The following is a 12,768-nucleotide window of genomic DNA, read 5'->3' as shown; positions in this document are numbered from 1 at the left end:
TTAAAATGGGCACTTAGGTAAACATAGAAAAGTACTGAAAAGTTGATGGCCTTTCCCTGTAGTTATTAATTGTCAAAAGGTGTTCGAGTAATTAGTAAATAGAACAAAAATTATAATACCTACCCTACTCTGGAATAAGGTATCATTGGCCATCTCTCAATCCATAATGGTAGACAGATGAATACTCTGAAAAATTGTTAACATTTATATACATTATGAATGAATCTTGGAGAGATATTAAGACACACCCGAAAATCCAAAGTTATCTCAAGCAAAGAGTTTTTTATGAATTATGGTTATAAATTATAACACCTCTCACATAATTTTAAATAACATCCCTAATAAAATAACCAATTTTACAACTGATTTTATTTATGTTATAATAAGTATCCATACTAAGTAATCAAGTATGGTTATATTTACAAATAGATTAATTTTTGATTTTGGAACAAAAACATTTTGTGTTCATTTTCCTTTCAACTCAGTTAAATTGTTTTCACTTAACATATAGAAAACGCTCACCATGCTATCGTTGGGCAACATGGACTTGCAAGGAACATCAATGAAACTCATGAGAACGTCTCACTGAGGGGCATTATGTAATAGTTTTGCTGTGAAGAATATGTTTTTACTGCTGTCTAAACATAAGTGAAAAATGAAACAGCAGGACAAAGATAGTCACAATGTAGGGCACTGGAAATGGTCTGCATAGCAAAAAATGAAGAGATGTGAGGGGAAAAGTAGGGAACTTTGTTTGCTAGAGAAGTTGAAGTGAATGGCAGTTATTAAATTTCTTACCACAGGAACATTGGTTATTTCTAAAAGACATATTTCTTTCTTCCCTCCTAAGACCCTTTAGAAAACAAACATATAGGTGACTGGAGAGTTGGTTCAATGGTTATGGATAAGATCACTGACTGTTCTTCCAAAGGTCCTGGCTCAATTCCCAGCATATACATGGCGGCTCACAAGTGTCAGAAACCTCATTTCCAGAGGATTTACTGCCCTCTTCTGCCCTCCGTGAGCACTAGACATGCATGGGGTGTCTAGACATACATGCAGGCAGATACAATTATACAAATAAAAATCATAAAATTTAAAACCTCACATATGGCATTATTTGTGAAAATTATTTATGGAAATTTTCAGATTGCTCTGAAACAATTTGTAGAGCCCCCAGAATCTATATACAAATTATCACTTGAGTTGAGATAGACTAGTTTTGTTTAAACATAAGGGGAGGATGGTATTAAAATGGCTTTTTAACATATATATATCTTCTCTATTATTATTATTATTACAGTATATTCAGGCACGTGAATAGTAAATTAGGCAATGCATAACTAATATTTAAGGCATTAAATTATTATTATCAATAGAGAAATACATATTAAACTTAGGTCCTCAACTCTACCTGGGTAGTTAGATGCCACCATTTTCTCAAAGGAAATGAAAACATTTCCCCTCTCCAACTTGGAATTTCCAAATTCTATGTAAAATCAAAGCAGTGATGGCCCAAAAATGTTGTTCAGATGATAATGCAGGAGAGCAATTGCAGTTTCCTGGTGGCACTATGTAGTTTTAGGAGATTTTATTTTGTTTCAGAATGCCTATTCTTAGCACTAGCTCTTACAGTAAAGAACTAAAGTCTACAGCAGCATTTCTTAGACCATTTGATTTTGAAGCACAGCATAGTCAATAGCCACATGCTTGCAACAGAGTCAAGGGAATGGCCTCTTATATACAGTTTCATGATAACACTTGTCAAATTCCACCTTTATTATCCACTGACATAAACATATTTGTGAGGGACCTAAATAAAGGAAAGTAACCTCATTTGCTATACCTATGAATTAGCTCTAATATACAAATGATAAATCAACTGCAACCTAGATAAGATTATTGTATAATTATAATTGCTGATTTCAAAGCACTAGAAATTTGTGATGCTTCCTTTGAGAAATATCATAGCTTATAAGCTGTGAGTTTTGTTGGATTAATTTTGTTTCTCCTTTCTTGTCATCATGACTATATGATACGTTTGGAGCATCGTAGCTTGAAAACAATTTTAATTCATATAATGTATAGCATCATATCAAAATGAATCAACATTCCTCACTTCTCTCTCTATGTGTCTGTGTTTCTGTGTTCCTGTCTGTCTGTCTCCCATATACACATACCTACAAACATTTTTGAGTATCTCTCTTTGTTTATTACCCTCTTCAAACCATTCTATTTTAACTGTACTCTATGAGGTACAAAAGGACACAGTCAACATAAAATATACTATTTTCCTAATGTAAGTCAAAGTTTTTACTGCAAGAGCATAGCATTCTCTCTTGTGAAGTAGCTCTCTATGTAAAGTCTTTCCAAGGACACTAATTATAGTTAAAATTGATCTGACATGGTTTCCTGTCTGCATTCACTGTCCTTGAACCTCAATGCCATTAGTTTAATTACTCTAACTAAGCAAATTTTGGGGCATAGTGAGACATGGGACATTGAGCTAGACAAGAATACACTATATTTATCTACTTCTAAGAGTAGATCACTACATTCTTGCAGAAATTCAGAATAGAGAGATTTCAAGAGAGAATTATTAAACATGAATAACAGGCTGAATATAGGTTCCATGTTGGTAATTTTGTATACAAATACACACATAAAGCTTAACACTGGTGTTGGCATTTATACTAACATCAGTATATATAGGATGTTTGGGTGGTATACATAACCATACACACATATGACTTATGTAATATAGAGGTTTAAATATCACAGCAAAGCAAGTAGAATGTATAGTGATTTACTATACTCCCCATATATAAATTCATGTTCCACAATCATCAGCATCTTAAGTACATTTGCTGTAGTCAATTAAATTACTCTACACTGATACCTCATTATCACCCAAAGTTCATACTTTACGTTAGGGTTCACCTTGGTATGGACCTTGCTTGGTGTTGACAATTCAGTGTATTTTCACAAACAGGTGATTATTAGATGATATGGCGTAGTTTCCCTGATGTAAAAGCACCAAGGTCTGCCTCTCCCTTCCTTCTTATTCTACCACTTCTAGCATTCCCAGAACTCACTCTTTCCATGGTCTTGCCCTTTCTTGAATATCATGTAGTTGAAACCATGAAATGCAGTTTCATGTAACTTTCTCCTTTCATTTGCAGTAGGAACTCATGTTCTGACTTAGGGTTTTCAGTGTGTAAAAGTGGAAGAGTTGTGACAAAGTGAAATGAGAAATGTTAAGTTACATAATTGTATGATCCCATAAATCATATTCCATAATAAATTCATTACAATTTCTTTTTAGAAAAATTTCATAATCGTAAAAACTTCCTAAAATTTGCATGCAAAATACTACAATTGGGTCTAAAGGTAAGCAAAGTGTTTCTCACAGGAATTTTAATTTTATTTGAACACTGATATAACTCATTCATCTCACAAGCAGGGTGGAGATATTCTGAACTAAAATGAAGAATTTACATTAGGATGAAACAAGAGACTTAAAAGAAATATTGAGCTAACAGAAAAGTGCCTCTAGCCCAGAGCCTACCTAGACTCCCATGAGAAATGAAACTTCATGTTCTTCCTGAATCAAAAATAGTTCAGTGGAAAAGATGAAGAAGGAATTCAGAGGAGGTTTAATTTTAAACAAGAAATGTGTTGGTAGTTGGCTATGCTTTAAATCAGGGTCCCCAACGGGCCAACTCCAGAGGCATATGCCTGCTGAGAAATTTCACTGGAGAAAGCTCCCAGGAAATTCTCCCCACAGATAAGCAAATGAAAAAAAAGTTACTGTGAGAGGAACTGATTGGGGTCCAGCTGAGTTCGTGTTTGACAGGTGACTTGTGACAATGCTATGGTGAGCTCTTAAGTTGCATTAGTCCTTCGAGATGCCCAGCAAAGTTCTAAGTCTAGGAGGGAGACACTGCAAAGTTTCCTCCTTCCACTTACATGCCATTGTTCCAGCATATCAACATTCCCCTTTAAGTGTTTTATAGTAATTATTCTTTTCTTTGTGTGTCTGTGCACATGTACATGTATGAGATTATAACAAAACTTGATAGAATTGTTTCTTTCCTTGTGTCTTGTGGTTCTGTTGATCAAACTCAGGTCATTGGACTCGGCATCAAGTACCCTTATCTGCTGAGCCATCTCACCATCCCCAGAAATGCCCCCTTTAAAGACTATAGCTTCTGAGAGTAGATAAGGAATAGTATTTTATCACATTTACATATTTTATGAATTAATATTTCATAACTACAAGTTAATTTATTTAAATTTTAATTGTTTTATAATTATACAACAGTAAGTATGCCTTGGGATGATTCAGTACTGGACACAGACATAGACATAGACAAACAGGATCAACATGTCTTGCTCTCTTTTTCAGGTCCGACCTTACCGCAGCCATCACTGTGTGAAGAAGACCAATTTGCTTGTATCTACACAGTCCAGTGTGTCCCTGCCTCAGAGAAGTGTGATGGAAAGGAAGATTGTCTAGATGGATCTGATGAAACAGATTGCTCTCTCGGCCCCTCTTCTCAACTCTGTAGTAATACAGAATTCCAATGCTCTGAAAGCCAGTGTATCCCATCTCTCCTGCTATGCGATGGAGTTGCTGACTGCCACTTTAATGAAGATGAATCCATCTGTGGTGAGTTGTTTTCACTAACTCAGTGTTCCAGGAAGTAATTCTGTTTAAAATATAAGGTTTGACAGATGAAGTAAAGGTTTCTAGATTATCACCATAACCATATCATCAATAACAGCATATATATGTCTTATGGTGCTAAACAAACCATTTGGTTCTTGTAGTTTCACTAACTTCTGTTAACCTTCTCTTATTTTCCCATTCATTTAACTCTAGTTCATGCTTCTGTATGTTATCTTTTAACACATGCTTGGGAATGTATTAAAGATAGGCAATTATAATGCATTTCTATCTTAAATGTTAAGATACCCTAAATCAAGGCCTATAGACAAATAAATGATTATAGCCCCTCACACACATGCATACACACACACACACACACACACACACACAACACACACACAAACACACACAGGCAAATACGCACACACATGGGTTTAGGACTGAAAATTACAGTAGATTTTCTATCATTAAGAGTTTATCATGTGAACCAAAGGGAACTGGTGGAGGAATGGGGGAGGAGGGGAGGGAGAGGGAGCTGAGACTGACATGTGAAGCAAGCTTGTTGCTAATTTAAATAAAAAATTTAAAAAGTAATAAAAAAGAGTTCATGCTGTTTTCATATGAATCCTCAAATGACAGTTAGTGTTAACTATCTTTCCCTGTATTCTCTTCCTTATCCTGCATCTTCCCTCACCCTCCCCATTGTATCCTTCCTGCTTTAGTCTCCCCAATTTTTCTATAATTGAATATCGTATTTCCCCTTCCTTAGGAGATTGTCCCTCTCTCTAGTCCCATATCTAACTTCTGTGCTACCTTTATCTACCTTCAAAGGAAAAATTAGTTTTCTCTAATGGAGTTTCATTAGGTATGTTAGTCACATGTAAGGATATACCCAATGACAAACAAAAGATGGCTAAAACAAAATGAACTCAATGGAACTTGTAGAATTTTTGTCTCACAGGTATTGTTTGACCTTTTTGCCTTGTTGGTCTTTTATTTGAGTATCATGGTTACTTTTTTTTCGAGACAGGGTTTCTCTGTATAGTTTTGGAGGTTATCTTGGAACTCACTCTGTAGACTAGGCTGACTTCGAACTCACAGAGATCTGCCTGCCTCTGCCTCCCGAGTGCTGGGATTAAAGGTGTGCACCAACAACATCTGGCTATTACCATGGTTTCATATTTTGTGTTTTCATGCTTTTTGATTTCTAGTTGTGTATATGTGTCGGTCTCTTTTGTTTTTTCTCTTAGTTTGTAATAATTCTGATTTGTTTGCTCACTTATTCACTACAAAGATAGAGAATAAAATCATATGAAGATGTGGGGAAGATCTAGGAAGAGTTGGGGGAGGAGAAACCATGGTCAAAATACATTGCATGAATACATATTTCCAGTATAGAAGGGCTTATATTGTGTTAAATCCAAGTAAAATATTTTAGTGCTGCCAAAGCCATTTCCTCATTCATAGAACAAAGTCAATAACTAACCTATCAGACTAGAAGAATTTGAGATAGTCCATATAAACCCCAAACTTTGCATTCAACACTTGCCATTTTTGCTTAGAGTAGTCTATTTCAGATAGAAGGGGATCAATGTTGAGAAATACTTGCTTATAGTTAAGGTGATTATCCAATCTTGGTGTAGTTCAAAAGCCACTAACATCCTATTTGTCTATTTGGTACAACAAAAAGCAAGAAGTGATTAATGAATACAGTTCACCAAAATTTCAAGGCACCCTAGTTTATTTCTAAGCTTTGCTATTCATTTACAATGTCATTGCATAAATTATAATTCAAACATTTATTCATAAACCTTCCATAGAACCCTCATTGATACTGTATCTTATGCTAGGCATTGTTTTATGTCAACTTGACACTAGCTAAATTCATCTGAGAGGAGGAAACTTCAATTTAAAAAAATCCTAGGATCAGAATGTGGGCAAACATGTAGGATACTTTCTTTTTTATTAAACTTTTTAAAATTTTTATTTTATGTTGTTTCTGGCTATTGTAAAGGGTGATGTTTCTCTGATTTCTTTCTCAGCCCTTTTATTGTTTGTATATAGTAGGGCTACTGATTTTCTTGAGTTGATCTTGTATCCTGCCACATTGATGAAGGTATTTATCAACTGCAGGAGTTTCTTAGTAGAGTTTTTTGGGTCACTTATGTAAACTATCATATCATCTGCAAATAGTGAATGTTTGACCTCTTCCTTTCTAATTTGTATCCTCTTGATCTCTTTTATTTATCATATTGCTCTAGCTAGAACTTCAAGTAGAGTATTGAAAAGGTGTGAAGAGAGTGGTCAGCCTTGTCTTGTTCTTGATTTTAGAGGAATCACGTTTATTTTATTTCTACATTATACTTTTTCATTTCCATAAAATATAATAGAAATCATAGTTTTTTACATGAAGAAAGGCCATTCAGGGATAGAGTCATATGAAAGAATCAACAAATGATGTGCAAGGGAATTTAGTAATCAGCTTGGCATCTAGATACATGATTATTGGTAATGGAGTAAAACAAGTAAAAGGTAGGAGATACCCTCTGGGGTAATCCTAACCAAACAAGTGAAAGACCTGTATTGCAAGAACTTTGAGTCTTTAAAGAAATAATTAAAGAAGACAACAAAAAATGAATAGATCTCCCATGTTCTTGGATAGGTAGGATCAACACAGTAAAAATGGCAATCTTACCGAAAGCAATATACAGATTTAACGCAATCCCCATTAACATCCCAGCACAATTCTTCATAGACCTTGAAAGAACAATTCTCAACTTTATATGGAAAATCAAAAGACCCAGCATACCCAATAAAACCCTGTTAAACAAGGCAACATCTGGAGGCATCACCATCCCTGACTTCAAGCTCTATTAGAGAGCTATAGTCATGAAAACAGTTTGATATTGGCACAAAAATAAATCTCCCCCTTATCTGGTCAGCTGTCTTTGTGGGTTTCATCATCATGGTCTTGATCCCTTTGCTCTTCACTCCTCCATCTCTGTCACTGGGCTCCAGGGGGTCAGTTCAGTGTTTAGCTATATCTGTCTCTGCTTCTATCAGTCACTGGATGAAGGTTCTAGGATGGCATAGTCATCAACCTTATCATCAGGTAGTGGCTATTAATGTAGTCTCTCCGCTGTTACTTAGTTTTCCAGTTGGTGTTATATGTGTAGATCTCTGGAAATCTCACTAGTGTCAGCTCTCTCCTCAAAGCTATAATGAATCCTACTATTATGGTATCTCTCATCCTGGTCTCCTCTATTCTTACTCCAACTCAACCTTCATGTTCCCCCATGTCTTCTTCTATCCTCCTCTTATCACCCTCTCTTTTTCCTGGTTCCTTCTGCTCTCCTCCCATGTTCCCAACCTGTTCAGGAGATTTTGCCTCTTTCCACTTCTCTAGGATATAATGTATATCTCTTGGGAAACTCCCTGTTTCCCAGACTCACTGGCCCTGGGATTGTAGGCTGAGACTCTACTGATCCATGTCAAAATCCATGTATGAGTGAGTACATACCATGTTTCTCTTTCTGTGACTGGGTTGCCTCACTCAGGATAGTTCCTTCTAGTGCCGTCCATTTGCCTGCAAATTTCAAGATTCCAAGATTCCATTGTTTTTTTTTTCTGCTGAGTAGTACTCCATTGTAAATGTACTACATTTTCTCTATCCACTCTTGAGTTGTGGGACATCTAGGTTGCTTCTAAGATCTAGCTATTACAAATAATGCTGCTATGAACATAGTGGAACAGACATCTTTGTTGTATGAATGGGAATCTTTTGGGTATATGCCTAAGAGTGGAATTGCTGGGTCTTGTGGTAGACTGATTGTAATTTTTCTGAGGAATCTCCATACTGATTTCCAAAGTGGTTGTACAAGTTTGCGCTCCCACCAGCAATGGACGAGTGTTCCTCTATCTCCACACCATCTCCAGCATAAGCTGTCATTGGTGTTTTAGATTTTAGACAGTCTGATAGGAGTAAGATGATATCTCAGGGTTGTTTTGATTTGCATTTCCCTAATGACTACGGGTGTTGAGCACTTTCTTAAGTGTCTCTCAGCCATTTTAGACTCCTCTATTGAGAATTCTCTATTTAGTTCAGTCCCCCACTTTTTAATTGGGTCCTGTGGTATTTTGGAGAATAGCTTCTTGAGTTCTTTGTAAATTTTGGAGATCAGGCCTCTATCAGATGTGGGGTTGCTGAGTATATTTTCCCAATCTGTGGGTTGCCTGTTTGTGTTGCTGACTGTGTCCTTTGCCTTACAGAAGCTACTCAGTTTCAGGAGGTCCCGTTTATTAATTGTCAATCTCAGCGTTTGTGCTAATGGTGTTATGATCAGGAAGCAGTCTCCTGTACCAATTCGTTCAAGGGTACCTCCCACTTTCTCTTCTAAGAGGTTCAGTGTGGCTGGATTTATGTTGAGGTTTTTGGTCCATTTGGACTTAAGTTTTCTGCATGGCAATAGACAGGGATCTATCTGCAGTCTTCTACATGCCAATATCCAGTTATGCCAGCACCATTTGTTTGAAAATGCTATCTTTTTTCCATTGTATGATTTTACCTTATTTGTCGAAAATCAGGTGTTCATAGGTTTGTGGATTAATCTCAGAGTGTTCAATTTCATTCCACTGGTTTACCTGTCTATTTTTGTGCCAATACCAAACTGTTTTCAGGACTACAGCTCTATAATAGAGCTTGAAGTCAGGAATGGTGTTGCCTCCAGATGTTTCTTTGTTGAGCAGGGTTGTTTTGGCTGTCCTGGGTCTTTTGTTTTGCCATATAAAGTTGAGAATTGTTCTTTCAAAGTCTGTGAAGAATTTTGCTGGAATTTTTCTGGGGATTGCATTGAGTCTGTAGGTTACTTTTGGCAGGATTGCCATTTTTATGACATTGATCCTACCTATCCAAGAACATGGGAGATCTTTCCATTTTCTGGTGTCTTCTTTAATACCTTTCTTTAAAGACTCAAAGTTCTTGGAATACAGATCTTTCATTTGTTTGGTTAGCTTTACCCCAAGGTATTTTATCTTGTGTGTGGCAATTGTAAAGTGTGATGTTTCTCTGATTTCTTTTTCAGCCCTCTTATCATCTATCTATAGTAGGGCTACTGATCTTCTTGAGTTGATCTTGTATACTGCCACTTTGCTGAAGGTGTAAATCAGCTGTAAGAGTTCCCTGGTAGAGTTCTGTGGGTCATTTATGTAAACTATCATATCATCTGCAAATAGTGAAAGTTTGGCCTCTTCCTTCCCAATTTGTATCCCCTTGATCCCCTTTTGTTGTCATATGGCAATGGCTAGAACTTCAAGTACCATGTTGAAAAGGTATGGAGAGAGTGGACAGCCTTGTCTTGTTCCTGATTTTAGCAGAATTGCCTTGAGTTTCTGTCCATTAATTTGATGTTGGCTGTTGGCTTGCTGTATATAGCTTTTATTATGTTTAGGTATGTTCCTGTTATCCCAGATCTCTCCAAGACCTTTACCATGAAGGGGTGTTGGATTTTGTCAAAGGCTTTTTCAGCATCTAGTGAGATGATCATTTGAGTTTTGTTTTTCAGCTTGTTTATATGGTGGATTACATTGATAGATTTTCATATGTTGAACCATCCCTGCATCCCTGGAATGAAGACTACTTAGTCATTGTGGATGAGTTTTCTGATGTGTTCTTGGATCCAATTTGCCAATATTTTATTGAGTATTTTGCATCAATGTTCATGAAGGAAATTGGTCTGAAGTTCTCTTTCTTAGTTGTGTCTTTTTGTGGCTTGGTTATCAATGTTATTGAAGTTTTGTAAAAAGAGTTTGGCAAAGACCCTTCTGCTTCTATTACATGGAATACTTTAAGGAGAATTGGTATAAGCTGTTCTTTGAATTTCTGGTAAAATTCTGTACTAAAGTCATCTGGCCCTGGGTGTTTTCTGTTTGATGACTGCTTATATTTCCTTAGGTGTTATAGGTCTATTTAAATTGCTTATCTGCTCTTGATTTAATTTTTTCAGGTGATATCTATCCAGGAAGTCATCCATTTCCTTTACATTTTCAATTTTTGAGGACTACATATTTTCAAAGTATGACCTGATGATTCTCTGGATTTCCTCAGTGTCTGCTGTTATGTCCCCCTTTTCAATTCTGATTTTGTTAATTTGCATATTCACATTCTGCCATTTGGTGAGTTTGGATAAAGGTTTGTCTATCTTGTTGATTTTCTCAAAGAACCAATTCTTTGTTACATTGATTCTTTGTATTGTTTTCCTCGTTTCTGCATTATTGATTTCAGCCGTCAATTTGATTATTTTCTGGTGTCTACTCCTCCTGGGTGAGTTTGCTTGTTTGTGTTCTAGAACTTTCAACTGTACTGTTAGTTCTCTAATATAACTATTCTCCAGTTTCTCATGTGGGCACTTAGTGCTATGAACTTTCCTGTTAGCAATGCTTTCAAAGTGTCCCATAAGTTTAGATATGTTGTGTCTTCATTCTCACTGAATTCTAGTAATTCTTTAATTTCTTTTTTTTATTTCTTCTTTGACCCAGGAGTGGTGCAATAGCACATTATTCAATTTCCATGAGTTTGTAGGTTTCCTGCAGTTTGTGTTGTTGTTGAACTCTAAAGCATTGTGGTCTGATAAGATACATGGATTTGCTGGGAGGTGGTGGCGCACACCTTTAATCCCAGCACTTGGGAGGCAGAGGCAGGCGGATCTCTGTGAGTTTGAGGCCGGGCTGGACCGATAGCCTCCGAAACAATACAGAGAACCCCTGTCTCGTAAAAACCAAAAAAAAAAAAAAAGAAAAAAAAAGAAAAGAAAAAAAGAAACATGGATTTATTCCAATTTTTTTGTATGTGTTGAGGTTTGCTATGTTGCCAAGTAGGTGGTCAATTTTTGAGAAGCTTCCATGTGGAACTGAGAAGAAGGCATATTCTTTTGTGTTTGGATAGAATGTTCTATAGATATCTGTCAAACCCAATTGGGTCATAAATTCTATTAGTTCCTTTGTTTCTTTGTTAAGTTTCTGTCTTGTAGTCCTGCCTAGTGGTGACAGTGGGGTGTTGAAGTCTCCCACTATAAGTATGTGAAGCTTTATGTGTGGTTTGATCTTTAGTAATGTTTCTTTAGTGAATGTGGTTGCCTTTGTATTTGGGGCATAGATGTTCTGAATCGAGACTTAATCCTGGTGGATTTTTCCTGTGATGAAGATGAAATGACTTCCTTCATCTCTTTTGATTGGTTTCACTTTAAAGTCTCGTTTGTTAGATATTAGGATTGCTACCCCTGCTTGTTTCTTGGGACCATTTGATTGGAAAATCTTTTCCCAACCCTTAACTCTGAGGTAATGTCTGTCTTTGAGGCTGACATGTGTTTCTCGTATGCAGCAGAAGGATGGGTTCTGTCTTCGAATCCATTCTGTCATCCTGTGTCTTTTTATGGGCGAGTTAAGACCATTAATGGCCTTTGATTGCTCATTCTCATTTGTTTTGGAATGGTTGTTCTTGGTGGAATTGTAAGTGGATTTCCACCCCTTTTCTCATTTGAGTGTTGGTAAAGTGGGATTATCAACCTGGTTTTCTGGTTGTAGTTAACTTCCTTGGACTGGAGTTTTCCTTCCAGAACTTTCTGTAGGGCTAGGTTAGTGGATATATATTGTTTAATTCTGGTTTTGTCATGCAATATCTTGTTTTCTCCATCTATAGTGATTGAAAGCTTTGCTGGTATAGTAGTCTGGGCTGGTATCCATGGTCTTTTAGTGTTGATAGGATATCTATCCAGGACCTTCTGGCTTTCATAGTTTCCATGGAGAAGTCAGGTGTAATTCTTATAGGTTTGCCTTTATAAGTTATTTGACCATTTTCCTTAGCTTCTCTAAGTATTCTTTCTTTATTCTGTATGCTTGGGGTCTTGATTATAATGTGGTGAGAGGACTTTTTTTATGATCCACTCTATTTGTTGTTCTGTAAGCTTCTTGAACCTTCATTGGCATGTCTTTCTTCAGGTTGGGGAAGTTTTCTTCTATGATTATGTTGAATATGTTTTCTGTCCCTCTGAGTTTTGTTTCTTCAACCTCTTCAATTCCTATTATTCTTAGGTTTGGTCTTT

General features: G+C 36.4%; 1 protein-coding gene across 1 annotated transcript in view; it reads left to right on the top strand.

Annotated features, from left to right (window-relative positions):
• The window catches only part of Malrd1 (MAM and LDL receptor class A domain containing 1), a 637,041-nt gene that overhangs the window by 508,956 nt on the left and 115,317 nt on the right, over nt 1-12,768 (top strand). The window contains exon 34 of the mRNA XM_040755448.1: nt 4,409-4,672. Within this exon, the coding sequence (XP_040611382.1) occupies nt 4,409-4,672 (264 nt within the window). The remainder of the gene's footprint in view (nt 1-4,408; nt 4,673-12,768) is intronic.

This window comes from Mesocricetus auratus, unplaced genomic scaffold (assembly GCF_017639785.1).
Source record: "Mesocricetus auratus isolate SY011 unplaced genomic scaffold, BCM_Maur_2.0 Super-Scaffold_100013, whole genome shotgun sequence".
Classification (NCBI taxonomy): Eukaryota; Metazoa; Chordata; class Mammalia; order Rodentia; family Cricetidae; genus Mesocricetus; species Mesocricetus auratus.
Note: the sequence above shows the minus strand (reverse complement) of the source record. Positions and strands in the feature narration are given on the sequence as shown.